Raw genomic sequence first — 19445 nt, 5'->3', positions numbered from 1 at the left:
ATCCACAAAATATTTGGATTATTTAAGACTACGTTTAGCATTTTCCATAAAAGAAGATAATCTTCATCAACTAACTTAATGTGCTACTACTTCTTTTATAAATTGATTATTAAATGCAAAATTGTCATTAGGAAAAACTAATTTAATTTCATGTCTTTTAAGCTCTTCTTATGTTACATTTTTTTTATTTTATGACCCTTATTAAATTTGTCTTTAATGTGTAAACAGTTTGTACAATTTAAGAACCGTCACTTTAAGGACAGCGTATAATTGTTGTGTCAAATAATTTGATAAAGTGAAACTTTTAGGGCACTGTTATGATACTACTACTACTACTACTATTATTATTATTATTATTATTATTATTATTATTATTATTATTATTATTATTATTATTATTATTATTATTATTATTATTATTATTATAATTATTAATTATTATATTATTATTATTATTATTATTATTATTATTATTATTATTATTATTATTATTATTATTATTATTATTATTATTAAATTTGTTGAAATTACTATAGGCCGGTGTTTGCTTTGAAACCCTATATAAACTCCAACATGTCCGACTCTTTTGTACACCAATTAAGCCAGTATCAAATCACAACTTCTCTCTAGCTTCTCCAAACCTCTTCAACAATTAATGGCTTCTATAAGTTCTATCTCCATCACTAATACTTTTCCATTTAGCAAGGCTGTATTTGCTGACACTAGGGTTTCACCCATCTTTGGGAGCCATATGGTTTCTAGAAAGAAAACTGAAACCATGATTGTGAACGTAGCAACCAATAAATTGCCGGGTATATCTCCACTTGAAAAAGAAGTGTCAGATGATGATGATGATCACAAGAAGCTTGTGGCTTGGACTAGCGTTCGTCAAGAACGATGGGAAGGCGAACTCGTAGTCGAAGGAGAAATACCCAAATGGCTGGTATTAATGAAGCAACATATCGATCTTTTATCTTTTGTTTAAAAGTATAACGATCTAATGCTTTATTAATTTGGTCTTCAAATGTAGTAAACTTTAATTAAGGATCGGATATCAAATATATTGAACTGAAATCGGGGTCGTATTACAGTGGCGAGTTTACCTTGAGCCATGGGGTCCTTTGACCCCACTATTTTATAACTTTTTTATAAATTATTATTAAAATTAAAAAAAATATTAAGACACTACTAAATAGATAGGACCTAATATCTTTTAGAATCAATGATTTTTTTTAAGTAAATGTTATATTTTGAAAACGATTATAAAGTATCACTCAAACTGTATTAGACCTCATTGAGTTTCAAGCATAGATTCGTCACTGGTCAAACAAACTAATAAGTCCACACTTGAGTATAAAAGATTAAAAAAAATGATTCGATATTATAGATGTATATGTGTATATGGATATCAGTACTTTCAATTGTAGACTATAATCGATAATATAGTGCATAACTGCATATATTGTATTGTAAAGTGTAGGGGTTATTATGTAAAATGAAATTATGATATAATCTATGGAATACACATAACGCATGCTAATCATAGGATTTTTCGATTTAACAAGAACAAAGATTTTAGTTATTAGTTTTTCTGATAATTAAAACGAGTAATGATATAGAGAAACTTAATATTGCGTTAATATATAAAGTTATTAACGTTAACTCGTTTAAAAATTAACGTTATTGTTCAAATAACCATAATAATAATAATAATAATAATAATAATAATAATAATAATAATAATAATAATAATAATAATAATAATAATAATAATAATAATAATAATAATAATAATAATAATAATAATAATAATAATAATAATAATAATAATAATAATAATAATAATAATAATAATAATAATAATAATAATAATAGTAGTAGTAGTAGTAATAATAATAATAATAATAATAATAATAATAATAATAATAATAATAATAATAATAATAATAATAATAATAATATATCTAATTTAATCTAAGCTCTTCTAATCGAACTATCTAATCTATCTATGTAACAATTCTAATTCTAACTTTTAATCTTCCTATCTAATCTAACTTCATATATTAAAAGAAAATGGTAATTAGATAAGCTTATTTTATTATACTCCATTGTTAGATGATTATTTAAAATCATAATCTTATCTTATTACTGATTGCTCTCTTTTCTGTTTTTAAACTACCGATTCAGTTTCAACCATTATTTTAAATTTCAACTATTGATATTGATTAATATTCCAATCAAAACATTATTTGTTTTAATTAGGGCAAGATTATCTCTTCTAAATAGCTATTTTTCCCCTTCTAATTAATTATATTTGTCACTAAAGATTAATATTAATTACTATTAATAATTAATAAATTAATTATTAATTATTGGTCTAAATCCACATTTCCCGGGCTATAAACTACTAGTATTAATATTAATTAATAATTAAAAATAAGCATTTTGTACATTTTGTGGAACAAAAAGAAGTCGTGACACTCTTGCCTTGATTAGTAAATTGTCTTCATGCACCTTAATTTTTTTCATGCAGAACGGAACGTACTTAAGAAACGGACCAGGTTTATGGAACGTTGGAGATTACAAGTTCCGTCACCTTTTTGACGGTTACGCGACCCTCGTTGGCCTGCACTTCAACAACGGCCAACTCAAAATGGGTCACAGGCAAATTGAATCAGAAGCCTATAAAGCAGCTAAAAATAGCAACAAACTTTGCTACCGTGAATTTTCAGAAGTCCCTAAACATGACAATTTTCTAGCCTATATCGGTGACATAGCCAATCTATTTTCGGGTGCATCTTTGACTGATAATGCTAACACGGGTGTGGTGAAACTAGCCGATGGTCGTGTTGTTTGTTTGACTGAAACAATTAAAGGGTCGATTGTGGTCAACCCTGATAATTTGGATACCTTAGAGAAATTTGAGTACAGTGACTCGTGGGGTGGGCTGATTCATTCAGCCCACCCCATAGTTACTGATAATGAATTTTTAACTTTATTGCCTGATTTAATTAACCCCGGCTATATGGTAGTAAGGATGGAACCGGAGACGAATGAGAGAAAGGTGATTGGTAGGGTTGATTGTCGTGGTGGGCCGTCCCCCGGGTGGGTCCACTCGTTTCCGATGACGGAACATTATGTGATTGTGCCTGAGATGCCATTGAGATATTGTGCACAGAATTTGTTGAAGGCTGAACCCACACCACTTTACAAGTTTAGATGGTATCCTGAATCAAAAGGGTTTATGCATGTTATGTGCAAAGCTAGTGGCAAAATCGTAAGTTCTAGTGAAGACTCAAAATCAGAGTTGATCACAAAAGAATGATACTAGTACATTAGTACCTTTAATCTCATGTCTTTTGATAATCAATAAAAATAATTGTTAAAAGATTTAGAAACAAATTATTACTTTAAATTAGTTTTCACATGTTTCATTTGATTTTTTCATAGGTGGCAAGCGTCGAAGTTCCTTTGTTTGTGACATTCCACTTCATAAACGCATACGAAGAGACAGATGAAGAAGGGAGAATTACCGGAGTGATCGCCGACTGTTGTGAGCATTATGCTGATACCACCATTCTTGAAAATCTCCGCCTCCAAAACCTCCGTTCGTGGTCTGGAGAAGACGTCCTACCGGATGCTAGGTATGTACCCAACTATCGATTATTATTATGTTAGTCAATTTTTGTCAGTGGGGCCATCAGCCTAGCAGTATCGAAGTGTCCCTCTGATCATGAGGTTACGGGTTCAAATACAGAGGTGTACAATATGTATATGTTTGTGGAAAAAATGCGTGCAGAGTGTGTGATTTTTTTTCTAAAAAAAATCGATTTTGCATTTGTAGGGTTGGGAGATTTAGGATACCGATGGATGGAAGCGAAAAAGGAGAGTTGTTTGCAGCACTAAATCCAGATGAACATGGAAGAGGGATGGATATGTGTAGCATTAATCCAAGCTTTTTAGGGAAACCTTATAGATATGCTTACGCTTGTGGTGCTCAACGCCCTTGTAACTTCCCAAACACCATAACCAAGGTACTACTTTTCATGCTCAATGTGCATGTTTTAACTACTGAACTTGTAACTTAATGTGAATGGTATATGTATATGTATATATAGATATACTTGGTGGATGGAAAGGCCAAAAACTGGTACGATGAAGGTGCGGTCCCTTCAGAATCGTTCTTCGTGGCTCGACCAGGTGCAACAGAGGAAGATGATGGTATGTTTTTGGTTATATCAATATGTTTCCATAAATAAAAACACCGGTTTCGATCTACATGAATATTGATGGTTTTATACATACAGGAGTTGTGATATCTATGGTAAGTGATAAAAACGGAGAAGGATACGCGTTGATCTTAGACGGGTCAACATTTATAGAAATCGCAAGAGCGAAATTTACATACGGGCTACCGTATGGACTTCATGGATGCTGGGTTCCAAAGAGTTAGGACATAAAGATTCATAACAGCATTAGAATTATATGTAAGGATTGCTATGGAAAATCTTATGTATTGGGTCATCTGTGTGTCTGTATTTAGTGATGATCTGTTACTTGTTTAATATAAATATAAATATAAATTACAGTATAAGTTATAAATTAGTATAAATTATAAAAACTAGACTTTGAATGAGAATGAATGCTGGTGATGAAAGTTTGTAACTAAATATGTTTTTACATATTTTTTAAAACATAGTTTTGTAAAATTAAGATTTCATTGTAATTCCATATGCATCTAATGATTTTGATAAATAAGGAACACACATTTAGGCATATGGTTAAATCTTATTTTTGTAAGTTTATAGGTTTGTTCTTGAGTCTTGACAGTTTGTTCGTGTTACAAACGACTACAACAATATTTTCAGGCATGATTCGGTCGTTGAACCCTGTAAACATATAACAAATCGATTTAAGAGAAGCATTTAAACATGAACAAAATGTAGATCGGTTAGTTTATTCAGAACTCGAGGTTAAAGTTGATACAAAATTGTACTACAAATGAAGTATGATGAGTGTCTGAACTGCAAAATATATCTTAGTTAATCATTTCTGATCGGTATAAACAGCATCAACGTCATCAAGATCAAGTAAAGTTGACATAAGTTCCTTGTTTAACTCTCTAGCCTCATCATCAGCCTGTAATTTCATAGTACAAAAAGAATATTATAAATTCATTCTGTTAGAAACTGTTACATACAGATATATGATCAAAACAGTTATTTGCGCTTTAACACTTAGCAACAGATAAATTTACCTATATGCTCTACGTAAGCAAGATTCCAATCGTAAAAGGACAAATGCAATTAAGTAGTAATACAATTGTATTGTGGAAGAAATAAACAAATATATAGCTACTAAAAGTAAATATTTCAACTTTAAAGCATAAAGTTGGTTTTATACCTTAAGTCGGAACTAAACAGTATATAATTATACGGTCAAAAAACGTATCGTGATCGCTCTTTATAATTTAAAAAGCGAGAATTTGCATGTGAGAATAATCCGACGTATTATTAATTTATTCGAGTATATTAGATGCATACCTCAATTGGGGTCATTGGGAGTAGTTCAGAGCCGTTATCAGGTTCAAAACTAATTCCTTCCTCGCGTAACTTCGATAATATTTCAGCATAATTCTCCGTTGTGCTTACAATCTTATAGTATCTACAAAAATGAAATGGCATCAAAATTATGTTGAAAAAACATAATCCAAAAACTCTTCCAAGAAAAATGACAGGCATAAAGACATAAGAGATATAATATTGCAGTCACAAAGTTGTCATTTTTTTATTGCACACAAGAAAAATGCTTAGATCGCCGTTTTCAATATTGACAAAAATAAAGGAATCTTGTAATATTTAAAAATCAGTCTTGACAACGTTAACCTGAGCAAATAAATTATTTGAACTTGGAATCATTACGAAAACAGAAAATTATACTCCCTCTGTCCCAAATCTATTGTCCCCAGATAATAAACACACAGTTTAAGAAAAAGTAACTGTCACATGTACTTTTCTGGTCACTTTGCAATTTTACCCTTTACTTTTTACCTATCTTTTTGTCTTACATGTATAAAGCAGGGGCATAAAAGAACTTTATCACATTATTCTTTACCATTTTTGGAAGTGAACAATTAATTTGGGACATCCCAAAAAGAAATACTGGACTATAGAATTGGGACGCAGGTAGTATAACTTAATGGGCCACAATAGGAAATAATACTAATAAAGAACCGGAGATCACATCATACATCAACCAAAAATAATAATATACGGAGTATCTTTTTAAGAAACGGGAATGTGGGACCATTTACTTCTGACTAAATAAATTCGGTAAATGTTTGTGGTACAAGTCCTACCAGTCATGTATCAAACAGGTAAATTCAAAAATTCGAGTTATAATTGCATGTGATGGATGATAAGGCATAAAGCGTCCTAAATCTTTTCGATAGGTTTGTACTTGTGCAATGAGTTTGTATTCGGGTCTAGTTTCAACAGATGTGTCAAATAGATCATAGGATTTATCAAATACACGTCTGAGTCTAAGTCAAATTGTATCAATTTTAGATCTATTCGATCTATTTTAATATAATTCTTGTTTTTCGCCAAAGAAAAATAAAGCGTCCTAAATCATTTTACTCAAAAAAGTATATGACCATACACTATTGTTATCATACTCCTTCCGTCCCAAAATAACCGTCCTAGTATGACTTTTGAAGTCATTATCTTTCAACTTTGACTTTAAATATTTTTGTTTGTGTTATATAATATATGTTGAAAATTATACGAATGAAAACACTTTTAATAACTACTCCATTCACATAAATTTCAACGGATATTATACATAACAAACAAGAATATTTAAAGTCAAAGTTATGAAAGAATGACTTTAAAAAGTCAAATGGGGCAGTTATTTTGGGACAACCCATTGCAGCCCAAAACCATTTCGACCCATACCACATCTAAATTAGTGAAAAGCCGAATAGATAGATACCTTTCAGCCTTTTCTTCATCGGTGTCATCTTCATCCATGTAAGGTTCGATGACATCATCGGCACCAGCATCCAAAGCAATTGTCAGAAGCTGGTCCTTATCAGCATCTGCAGCTTTAACATTCACAACTCGAGCCCGTTTAAACTTAAACAAAATAGATCCAGGATCGGCCATCTTTCCACCACAATCCCTCACCACTTGTCTTACAAGCGCCACTGACCTATTTATTTTATCCGTTGAAACCTCAACTATTATACCAACTCCGCCATAACCGTATACCTGCCATTATTGAATATACACCAACTTATAGATGATATAATCATTACTGGCAAATTCAATCATACATAAAATTGAAATGTGTGTGCTAGGTTGTAAAAGTTGCAAGTCGGAGACGAGTCGGTCAGGACCTTGGAGAGACGAGTCGGTCGAGTTGGGGACGAATCGGGCGTTAATCAACGTTGACTTTTAATAATAAATGAATTAAACATATATATATATATATATATATATATATATATATATACACACACACACACACACACACACATATAACACATAAATATTTCAAACATAGATATATGGCACAAAATCTAATTTTTAAAAAACATAAAACTCTTAACCTAACTTTCACTAACTTTTACCGACTCAGACCTGACTCGGCCCGACCCGGCCGATTCAGCCCGACTTTGACCCAGCTTTTTAGCACTGACTGACTTTTAAGGCGTTTTTTGGCGAGTTGGGACGGGCTAGTCTCCAAAATGATGCGTCGGCAGAAGCGGCCGACTTTTACAAGTGTGTGTGTGTGTGTGTGTGTGTGTGTGTGTGTGTGTAAAGTGATGTCATTAATACCTCGTATACTTTCTCAATGTAGTCTTCTTGGCCCTTATCAGAAGCTCTTTTAATGTTCCTTTCCAAAATGTCTTTTGGTACATCAAGCTCCTTAGCTTTTTCAAGAATGGCTGCAAGAGCTGTATTTGATACTGGACTTGGACCACCTTTCTTCACACTAATAGTATTATTATATTTTAGTGAGATAACTTTGTGACTAATAAAACTTTTTCTTCATATTTAAAACTATGAAAGTGAAGATATAATCATGAAGACTAGGTATAGACTTCATATATTCAGTCACCAACTAAATGGTCATATTCAATGACCAATGTTGATTACATATTGATATTGGTTCTGTATCTGAGGGTGTCCCAGCAGACTAGGTGCGATTAAAACCAAACCCTGTTAAAATTTTCTAGTTTCTATATGTTGCTTAATACTTAACAATTAACATGTGTCGTAACATCCATCCATGTGTTGTGAAACCGTATAGCAAAGCAGAAAGTTCAGAGTCTAATTGAAAAGATACACATAAACAAGATGATATCTGAAAACAGCTTTCGTATGTACCTAAAGGGTCATGCACAAGATAAATTATATGTTTCAAGATCCACAGGAATACATAGCTAGTTAGCTACCGAATTTTAGAAACTTACGCTGAGACAACTTCCTTTCCGACTTTCGCATAGAGCTTCATTTTCTTTGCATCTTGAGCACCCTACAATTAGGCCTAATAAGAAATGATTAAGAAATAAAAAAACCTTACTCAAACTAACACTAGTGTTAAACTTTCATGCCCTATCAAATTATCCTCTTCCGTAAAAAATAACTACTTGATATCATCCCCGGATTCTAAAGTTAGACGATGAGTACCGGTTCTAAATGAAGTTCTACATTCAAACGTATAAAGTTCTACATTCAAAATTCAACTAGTAATCTATAATCACAAATATAGCAAACTTTTAATCCTAGTATTCACTATAACCACAAATTATACCCAATATTACTAACAAAATTTATCATCAAAATACTATCAAATAAAATTTCTGGAGTAAAAGGTTATTATAAATGACCTTACCTTTCTGCCTGCAATTTTGGCAGACCTCCTTCCCATACAAAGCGGACCACGAGTCCAAATATTTCTAACAGAATTCAAAGATTTGAACTCAACTGGAGTAACCAATTTTGCACAAGATGAGTAATTTGATGAAGAAGATATTAAATCATTGTTTAACCTGACAACCCCTAAACACACAAAAAACGAAAAAAATTATTTTAGCAATGAACAATGATTGTATAGTTAATACTTACAAAAGTTGAAATCTTTAATAGTAATATCAAAAACCCAGTTGAAATATTGTCGAAATATGATTAAATAAAGTAAAGTTAGATTTTAAAAGATTGGAAAGGGGTTTAACCTTGAATGGGGAATGAACTGGAGGATTTGATGGTAACACCAGTTGAGAACCTGTGTAAAATCGCACCAAAAACCCTAGTCGATGAGCTCATGGTGAGTCAATGTGCTGCACTGTAATCCGGCTAATTTTTGGGACTGAAAGATTATTAAGGTTTTGAAGATGTTCAACATATTACCCTATGGCTTGTGGTCAATTGTAAAGAAATTACATTTTTGACCATGAACTAAGACTGCTTTTAACCCGGTGTCACAAAGCAAAAGAGCCTGTGATTTGACCGATCTGACATCATATGACACTCCTAACACGGCGTTAGGGTTGACGCTAGTGTGATGTCCCACATGCAAGTGACGGGAATATAACGTGTCCGGGCCATGTGTCGTTCTATAATTGGTAAATGATATTGATCATTTGTTCAAACGGTATTATTATCGTTTCAAAATATATTTTTTATAAATTTAAAATTTCAACTTATCTACAAATATCAAATTATCTCAATTTATTTTTCAAACAACTAAAATACATACATTCTCCATACACATCAATTTTATAAAAAACTGAAAATCTTATGTAATAACTCGACTTTTTCCGTTAAATACTTAACATCCATTTGTTAAATTCAATGATTTTTCCAAGCCAAATCTTTTTTTTTCTATATTAAAGAACATACTACTTTTGATATGTGCTAATTTATCACTAGAAAATTTTTAAAATTAGTAATAATAAAGTTAATAATTGAAACTAATAACTTATGAAAGATATATAAATACTTTATTTAAAAATAAAATGATAAATAAAAATATATAATAAATAATTAAATTGAATTTCGACATCACTAGATTCGTATATATTTCTAGTCACTATTTAGATCCTAGTTGTAAGAAATTTTTATACTACTTTTTAATATTTTTTTAAAACACTACGGTTAGTGATACCAGAAAAAATATCTTTTCAGGCAATGAAACGTATGAATACTTATTTTAAATGTTATTTTATATAATAATTGAGTTTTAAGATCATTTTAATTAAGTAAGATATTCTTAAATTAAACTCGAGGAAAATTAATTTAAACACTCATATTTTCAGTAAAAGACATATATTATTTAATTTAAAGATATAATAATAAGTATTATATGAAACACACCAACTAGGTATGACGTCAAGAATTTAAAAAGTTTCAAATATATAAATAATTTTTAACCAATCATTGAATTATATTAAGATAAAATACATTGGGTTTTAGCTAACGGATAAAAAATTAATTATAACCCGTGACTATACAGTTATACCCGTGTTTACCTAATTATTACACCCGTGATATATCTATACCCGTGACTACACACTAATACCCGTGTGTACCTAACTTAAACCCGTGACTTACCTAATCCCTTTCTCACATAAAGCAAGAGCTTATTTGCCACGTGTCAGCCGTAGTTCACTTTCACCCTCTTAATCCACGTGTAATTCTCTCATTAAATCAGAATTATTTGGCTTAATTACAATAAAATAACGCGTGTCCCAATCAAAAAGCCCATTAACCTAATTTAATTATAAATCATACGGAATAAATCACGGTACACTTTCTCTCTCTCTCTTTCAAATTTCTCACAACCTACACAATTACACCGGCGATTATCGTCTCCGGCGTTCATAATCGCCGTTGCCGCTACAACAGAATTATTCCCTACAATTTTACGAACCGAATGGTACAATTTTTATATAATATCTCCGGTATAATTAAACTCGCTGGTACGTCAGTTTCTTCGAATCCCCGGAAATCATCTGGTGGCTGGAATACACATGAAGACGACGTGTGTTTGCATCAATTTAGGGTTTGGAACGATTTAGGGTTTACGGTGTTTCAATCAGAGGTTTGTATATTATTTTTTTGTGTGATTTGTATTTTTTTTTGTATTTGTATTTTTGACGGCGTGTATTTTTTTTTTGTGATTTGTATTTTTGACGCGATTTAGGGTTTGTATTTTTCTTTTCTGATTTGTATTTTTTTTTTGTCAGATTACATGTGTAGCGAATCAAATGCAGTTCAATCAATCGAGTTGTTCAATCGAATTATTATTCAATTTTGTTAACAGATTTCGCTTTCGGTTGAATACAGGCTTTTGTTGGAGATCTTGACGAAAAAAGGTGCTAAAACAGAGGGTTCCTTAGGTTTGTTTTTGTTTATTTTATTTTCAACATTTCGAAATGTTTTTATTCAAGTGGATATTATAAAGAAGTTACGGAATGTTGTTATTGTTATAATGCTGATATTGGTCAAGGTTATAAAGGCAAATTGGGTTTGGGTCAATGTTGCAGCTATAGTTGGTTAGTGGGTCTTCTTTGTAGTTGGGTTACTGAGTTTTTGAGATGCAGAGGTATCCCTTGATTTTTTATTGAAGAATATACTGTTATTGATAGAATAGTGGGGCTCAAAGGTGCACCGGAATAGGTATCCATGCATTGCGAGTGCTTTATCTCAAATGGGTCGCATCTAAGATTATTTTCTAAAAAGAGAACCGAGTGAAAGTTCCCAAACTAAATTAGTCATTGTCATTGAATTGCTTTGTAAGCATAATTAACACTTAAGTTTTTTATATAACAAATTGTAACTGGACAAAAGAAAGTTTATGGTTTAACCATCATGAGCTGGCCCAAATTTAACCATACTAAAAAACCTATTTCAATGGATAACTGTTTTGTATCACCTGTCTAAGTTACTACATTTGTCTACATGTTAAACTCAATAACCAATCAATGTATATCACAAATCATATACAAATTATTTTCAAATGTTAATTCCATTTTCGTTTCATATGATTATTAGATTTTGAATCTGGCGAAAAACAAAATTCGAGATAGAAAATTGGGTACACTCGATTATTGCAACATTTGCCGAATGTGGACTTTGCTCTCTTGGAGTAGCTCGCCAGGTAACAAATAACATCTTTTTAGATTATAAGTTTTTTTATTCCTTTCATATGTGTTCTTTATTTAATGTTTTTTTCTTGGTGCAACGCTTTTATTTTACGTACAGGAAGTACCTGCTAATAGCAAAGATAATCCCGGTTCTCCGTGGGAATTTGTAGGCCTTCTTCCCTTTTTTATCCACCTCGTCATGATAGTGCAAAGACGATTAGAAGGGCTTTAGACCTTGGAGTGAGTGTTAAGATGATCACAGGTATGTAAATGGGTCAAAACATGACTGACTATCCACGTAGACCTACTCATATGTAAATGGGTCAAGATTCCCACCTTTGTTACTATCTCGAGTATAACTCTGACATGCAAAATTTTAGGTGATCAACTGGCCATTGCTAAGAAGACAGGAAGACGCCTTGGGATGGGTGTCAATATGTACCCATCATCATCTTTGCTTAGCAATCATAAGGATCAGCTGGTTGCAGTCCTTTCCGTTGATGAACTCACTAAGAAATTCGACGGGTTTGCTGGTGTTTTTTCCAGGTATCCGTTATCTCAAATGGGTCGCATCTAAGATTATTTTCTAAAAAGAGAACCGAGTGAAAGTTCCCAAACTAAATTAGTCATTGTCATTGAATTTCTTTGTAAGCATAATTAACACTTAAGTTTTTTATATAACAAATTGTAACTGGACAAAAGAAAGTTTATGGTTTAACCATCATGAGCTGGCCCAAATTTAATCATACTAAAAAACCTATTTCAATGGATAACTGTTTTGTATCACCTGTCTAAGTTACTACATTTGTCTACATGTTAAACTCAATAACCAATCAATGTATATCACAAATCATATACAAATTATTTTCAAATGTTAATTCCATTTTCTTTCATATGATTATTAGATTTTGAATCTGGCGAAAAACAGAATCCGAGATAGAAAATTGGGTACACTCGATTATTGCAACATTTGCCGAATGTGGACTTTGCTCTCTTGGAGTAGCTCGCCAGGTAACAAATAACATCTTTTTAGATTATAAGTTTTTTTATTCCTTTCATATGTGTTCTTTATTTAATGTTTTTTTCTTGGTGCAACGCTTTTATTTTACGTACAGGAAGTACCTGCTAATAGCAAAGATAATCCCGGTTCTCCGTGGGAATTTGTAGGCCTTCTTCCCTTTTTTATCCACCTCGTCATGATAGTGCAAAGACGATTAGAAGGGCTTTAGACCTTGGAGTGAGTGTTAAGATGATCACAGGTATGTAAATGGGTCAAAACATTACTGACTATCCACGTAGACCTACTCATATGTAAATGGGTCAAGATTCCCACCTTTGTTACTATCTCGAGTATAACTCTGACATGCAAAATTTCAGGTGATCAACTGGCCATTGCTAAGAAGACAGGAAGACGCCTTGGGATGGGTGTCAATATGTACCCATCATCATCTTTGCTTAGCAATCATAAGGATCAGCTGGTTGCAGTCCTTTTCGTTGATGAACTCACTAAGAAAGTCGACGGGTTTGCTGGTGTTTTTCCAGGTATCCGTTATAGTTTGGTTGCTAGATTGGTGGTTGGGTATAGGGTCATACGGTTCAGATTGACGGGTCAATGTTGATGATGGGCTCAAAGGGTCAGACTTGGTTTAGGGTGGCAAACAAATACTTTTTTTGCCCAAATTAACCCATTCATGAGTACACTGTCCGAAATTACCACCAACGATTATCAAATGTATTAATACTTATGCTATTTCTATTTTCTTGATTTATTTACAGATCATAAGTATGAGATTGTCAAGATTATGCCAAGTAAAAAACACATTTGTATCAGTATGTTTATTTTTCCATTTTTACTTTACCACTACTATTAATAACTCATTCATGTATTATAATGCTACTGATTCAGAGCATTTACCAAACTCTTTTTTTTAACATTTGTTTAGTTTCAGTACGTATAATACTAAAGTGTTGCGACATAAACATGTTATCAGCATCAAACGTACAAATATTAACAATTACAAAAACTATCTTTTAGAGCTATCGTGCAACGCACGGGCTCTTAATAATTAATGTTGTGACAACAGTTTCTTTTCCAGATGTCCCACCGAATGCAGTGCAGGTTTCTTATCTGTTCACTTTCATGCCAATGTATGAATATAAAGTACTGTGCAATGATAAATGGAACAGTTTCATATAGGATAGTAAACGAGTTGATCTTACGAGAGACATGGTCGATGATGAACGGGACCAGAGTGCAGAGTGCTGAATGTTGTGATATAATTGACCCATTAAGATCATGCTAAGATGTTTATCTCAGTCTTATTAAGTTCAAAATCCCGTGGTTAGTTATTGTTTTTAAATTTGTTTCTACTTATTTGTTCTCTTCCAGTTTTCCTAAATGGGGTTCCTTAGATTGAACAAACTTACTTTATATGAGTCCCTTCTTGTATTTAGATCCTAAAGTTTGACTCTAGCCAGCTCATATATGTGCATACAAAATGAAGCCGAGTTCGTGTGGACGGATTCAACACAGGTAACTTATACTTAAATCATTGCACACATTACAAAAAAAAAAAAAAAAATATTAACAGATATCATCACAGACTACATAGGTTGTATTCACAGCGTTAGCAATATAAGACCAACATGAGGCAAAAACAAAAGAGTTATTGAGCTAATCAAATTCAGGTATGTAATCAGACTATATCCTAACCATTATTTTTTCTATATATGTTGTGCGTTTGATTACTAATTATTCGTTAAAAAATTAGTGGTAACATCATATCTATGGCACTATGGGCACCCATGCTTATGACTTTGAAATGGCTACATACAACTCACTTGAAAAGGTACTTTCAACCAGGTATGTTTTTGATTTTGTTCGAGTGATTCTTAATTCAATTTTATGTCAAATAAATATTATTCGATTTTCATATTATTCATACATTGATTGATGATGATAATTGATATTTGATTACTTTCTCTAATAAGGATTATACATATGATCTTCTACCATCATTTTTCTTCATTATCAAAACATGTATCATTTTAACTTTTACTTATTTTTTCAAGCTTCCATACTTTTGTCATGATCCGCATTTGTAAACTAAGTTTATTTTTTTTACCATCAAACTCTATCAAAATAAAACATATCCTAAGCCGATTAATCCATCTTTTAGTGGGTCGAAATAGCCACCTCTTCATTTCTTACTTCATTAAAAGGAACCAGGCCGATTTTTTTTACCAGCATTGTGTATAAACTTTATTGATCTGAAGCTTACTAATAGTCAATGCATAGTACTATAGTAGATATTATCGTGCAGGCTCTTAAGGGTGGGGCTGTTGACACCAATTTTGGTGGTGTGCCTCAACATACCTCTAGAGGTAATGCTTTGCTTTTGGGAAATAAGTATCTTTCTCATTTCTTTGTCTTAGTACTTGGTCAAACAATAAATTTGTAGAAAGTGGCTGAAAAAAGTGGCTGTGGTGGTAAGAGTTTTGAGTAGCTCGAGTTTTGGTCAGGTACATTATTTTAGTCCGATCAAGTATTATGCCTATTGTAGCTGTAACGACCCTGGTTTTACCAACGTTATTTATTAATAATTACTATTATTAATACGCTTGATTAAACGAATGTATGTTATTACATTTACATGTTGCTTTAATTGCCCGTACTTGAACTTTAAATGCCCGAAACGTCTTTGTGACACCCGGAACTTGCACGAATAATATTTTAAGATATTATTTACATTCATGATTAATTTTATTAATCATTTTAATTAACTAAAGCTATTAGTTAGTTACTTGGGCTTAAGTTGGACTTTTAGTGGACTTACATGTTACTTGCATACAACTTGGGCTTTATACATGTACATGGACTTATGAGAGCCCACCCTACTTATTAGTTGGACTTAATTAGCCCATTAAGACTTGCAAGTATCAAACTTAAGTGTAACTAGTTAGTTACATCCATTTAGAATCTTGTTAACACTTGATCCCCATGTAAACACCTCTTTTACCCAACTTTTGTCATCTTTACATGCTAGTAACCACAAGACTCCTCCCACCCTCCATTTTTCTGCAGAAAAAACGTGGCCTTAGAGCCATTTGATGGGAGTTTTGGTTTTCAAATTTCACTACTTACTTCATTCACATTTACTCTTTCATTTTACACACACATTACTTGCATACTTTTCTCTCTTTTCTCTCTCATTCTTCTCTAAAGATTGTAAGTATTATGAACAACTTTTCTTCTCTTTTCTTTGTCCCAAAACTGAATTTAAACATCACATAATCATCATCATCTTTTGTTGTTTGTTACTTAATCTTGTTGTAGTTTAATTACTTGTAGATTATTAAGTTGTTTACTTACTTACTTACTTACTTGTTATTCTTTACTAGTTACAAGATCAAACTTTCTAGTTTTGATTCTTCATAATATCTTGTATTTATCAAGAACATCCAAGAACATAATCTATCTAGTTATGTTCTACATATTTTGTTTCAAAAGATTTAAAGTTTATAATCTTTAATTTTTGTTACTTGTGTTCTTGTTTGATGTATGTTACTAGAATACCACCTTCATGGTTGGTTTAGGCTTATCATTCATTTTCTTTATTTTCTTATTGTTAGTTGCTTACTACACATTTGAACAAGGACATGAAACCAACAAGAGCTTACACTTTGGTGCAAGTATCATGGATCCAACACTTGGTTGTGATCTTTCTTAGTGTTCATGAACTTGTTCATAAACTTACATGTAACCTTGGTTCATCAAACACTTACAACACTTGCACTTGAGTTATGATGGACAAACCTTGGTCAAAATGATGTTAACACATCAACGAGTTGTACACTTGAAGCTATACGCATCAAGGATGAGAACCGTGATGAACATCAAGCACCGAGACAACCGGAACCCTTGAAAACCCACTGTTCTGTCCAAAAGTTTCTGACCTACTGCTTCTGGAACAGACTAGCAGACCTGGGCTGTTCTAACCTTGATTTTTAGATAGAACTTTTCGAGTAGATAACTTTTCATATAGGACTCGTCTTAATCCGAGTTACGGTTTAGGATTTATGGCCCTCCGATCATTACCATGTCCTTTAACGTTGTGCAGAAATTTCTGACCTACTCGCACTTAGACCGTCGCCACGGTCAAACCAAGACGAGTTTGCTTCTGTAAATTTTACCACACTTAAGGGACTCATAGACGGAGCCATGACCACTGGTCTCACCTTAATTCAGTAAGGGTAGAGGCCGTGGTGACTGACCGAAGTCAGCCTTTGTTTTAAACGACTTTCATAAACGAGTCTTACTTGTTACCTTTTGTTTAATGATGATTGATGATGACCCTTATGACCTTAATTACGTACTTGTAAACCTTTTGAGACGACTTATTGACTTAGTGCTATTTGACTTAGGTTGAGGACGTTTGGACCGTTACTTGCACACCACTTTCCGACTACTACCTTACCATTACTACTAATCATTGTGAGTTATAGCATTCCCTTTTTACTTTAACTTATTTTGGGAACTGAGAATACATGCGGATTTTATGTTTTACATACTAGGCACGAGTACTTAAACTTTATATATGTGTGGGTTATATAACGGCAGAAACATTCCCTTTAGCTCGGTAACGTTTAATCATTGGTTTTTGAACCGTGAACGCGAATCTTAGATATGGATCCATAGGGTTTGACATCCCCACTCGGGCTAGTAGCGCTAGCATTTAACGAGTGTTTAATACTTCGAGGTTATACGCACTTGCCAAGTGCACTTTAAGGGGGTACATTAAACGTTAAGTTAGTTACCGGGTGCCCACGGTTAAGCATATACTTTTACATACTTTTGAAACGCTCGTTGTAGCACTGAAATCTCGTGGCCTACTTACATTACTGTTATACTTAAACTATAGCTCACCAACCTTTGTGTTGACCTTTTTAAGCATGTATTTCTCAGGTGCTTGAAGTCGCTTCCGCTATCTTACTAGTCGTGCTGTAGAACCCGCTGCCTAGAGTTGTTATCGCATGACTACTTATGTTGCATTCAAACTTTTTACTTATGAATTTATGATATGTAACGACCATTATGGTCACGTACACTTATTTAATGCTTCTACTTAGTGAAGCATACTTTGATTTGTAAAACAATTGACGTATGTTATGACGTCACTTTTATTAATGAATGCAAACTCTGTTTTGAAAACGCATATAGTACTTAACCTTGTAATGATCCTGTTGTTGATGGTCCGTGCATGATGATTTAGTACGGGGCGTCACATTTGGTATCAGAGCATTGGTTGTAGGGAATTAGGATGCATTAGTGAGTCTAAGACCGACCCGAGTAGGATTCACTAATAGGGCTAATCTACAACTTGTTAGTTTACTTGTTTCCGCTGAACTTACTGCATGCTGCTGCTTACTGTTACTGCTATATGCCGTATGCTACTACGTGATTTCACTACTGCATGCTATTACTTGCTTTCGATTGCATGCTAGTTTCGTACGACTACTGATATTGCCATGCTACTTATTGTTATACATGATTTAAACTGTTGGCCTATTATTTGCTTGCTTTATGACATACTGACATGGAAAATTTATTTTTCCTTGTCCAGATGTCGGACGTTCCACCTACTGACATCCCGAGCGGATCAGGCCCCGTTGTTCCTCCCACTGCTGCACCTGTTGCTGCTGCTGCTGCTGCTGACATTCCGGCCCCGACACCCACTGGCGACCCCGGCGCCTCTAGTTCTGGAGCTAGCTCTAGTGTGCCTATCCCGGCGTCTTCTTCCAGACCCCTGAGGCAACTGGCTCGCATTGGTGGCATAGATATCCCCGCGGAGTTTGGGGAAGGTCCCTTCCGTAATCACTGGGGCACACCTTGCCGACGCACTGCCGACGGCCGCTTAGCCGTGATCACGCCAGGCCGACACCGACAGATGTTGGCCGCTTTCGGATATGTTGAGCCACCCGCACCACCACCGCATGATTCAGACGACGGTTCTTCCACCGATGCTTCTTCAGACGACACCTCATCTGACGACTCCAGTGATGAGGAGGATCCCGCTGACCGACCGATTCAGGCACCTTCTACCCCGCCGAAGAAGCGGTATCGCTTCGCTGGCATAATTCCTGGTCGTACTGTCACTGACGCTTATGGTCGGCGTCGTAGGATCACTGCTCGTAAACGGCTGGTGCCGTACCCCGCCGACCCACTGATATTACCATCTCCACCCAGAGCCGGACCATCCACTTCAGCACCACCGGCTCCACCTGCACCGCC

General features: G+C 33.7%; 2 protein-coding genes and 1 pseudogene across 2 annotated transcripts; 2 read left to right on the top strand and 1 right to left on the bottom strand.

Annotated features, from left to right (window-relative positions):
- Positions 1-655: 655 nt before the first annotated feature.
- On the top strand, positions 656-4453 carry LOC139888605 (carotenoid cleavage dioxygenase 8 homolog B, chloroplastic-like). The gene is made up of 6 exons (XM_071871607.1): positions 656-943; positions 2534-3277; positions 3451-3644; positions 3845-4034; positions 4119-4221; positions 4308-4453. Exons 1-6 carry the CDS (start codon positions 656-658, stop codon positions 4451-4453), a joined length of 1665 nt encoding a protein of 554 aa, XP_071727708.1.
- Positions 4454-4932: 479 nt separating this feature from the next.
- Positions 4933-9366, bottom strand: LOC139864565 (probable transcriptional regulatory protein At2g25830). The gene is made up of 7 exons (XM_071853149.1): positions 9242-9366; positions 8902-9068; positions 8480-8541; positions 7842-7998; positions 6994-7271; positions 5544-5664; positions 4933-5139 (listed from the first exon to the last, which is right to left on the bottom strand). The coding sequence occupies exons 1-7, from the start codon at positions 9330-9332 to the stop codon at positions 5047-5049; spliced, it is 969 nt and encodes a 322-aa protein (XP_071709250.1). The 5' UTR covers positions 9333-9366; the 3' UTR covers positions 4933-5046.
- Positions 9367-10941: 1575 nt separating this feature from the next.
- On the top strand, positions 10942-14457 carry LOC139888598 (uncharacterized; annotated as a pseudogene).
- Positions 14458-19445: the final 4988 nt, after the last annotated feature.

The sequence above is a fragment of the Rutidosis leptorrhynchoides genome, chromosome 1, assembly GCF_046630445.1.
Source record: "Rutidosis leptorrhynchoides isolate AG116_Rl617_1_P2 chromosome 1, CSIRO_AGI_Rlap_v1, whole genome shotgun sequence".
NCBI classification, from domain to species: domain Eukaryota; kingdom Viridiplantae; phylum Streptophyta; class Magnoliopsida; order Asterales; family Asteraceae; genus Rutidosis; species Rutidosis leptorrhynchoides.
The sequence above is the reverse complement of the archived record's forward strand: the minus strand, read 5'-3'. Positions and strand labels throughout refer to the sequence as shown.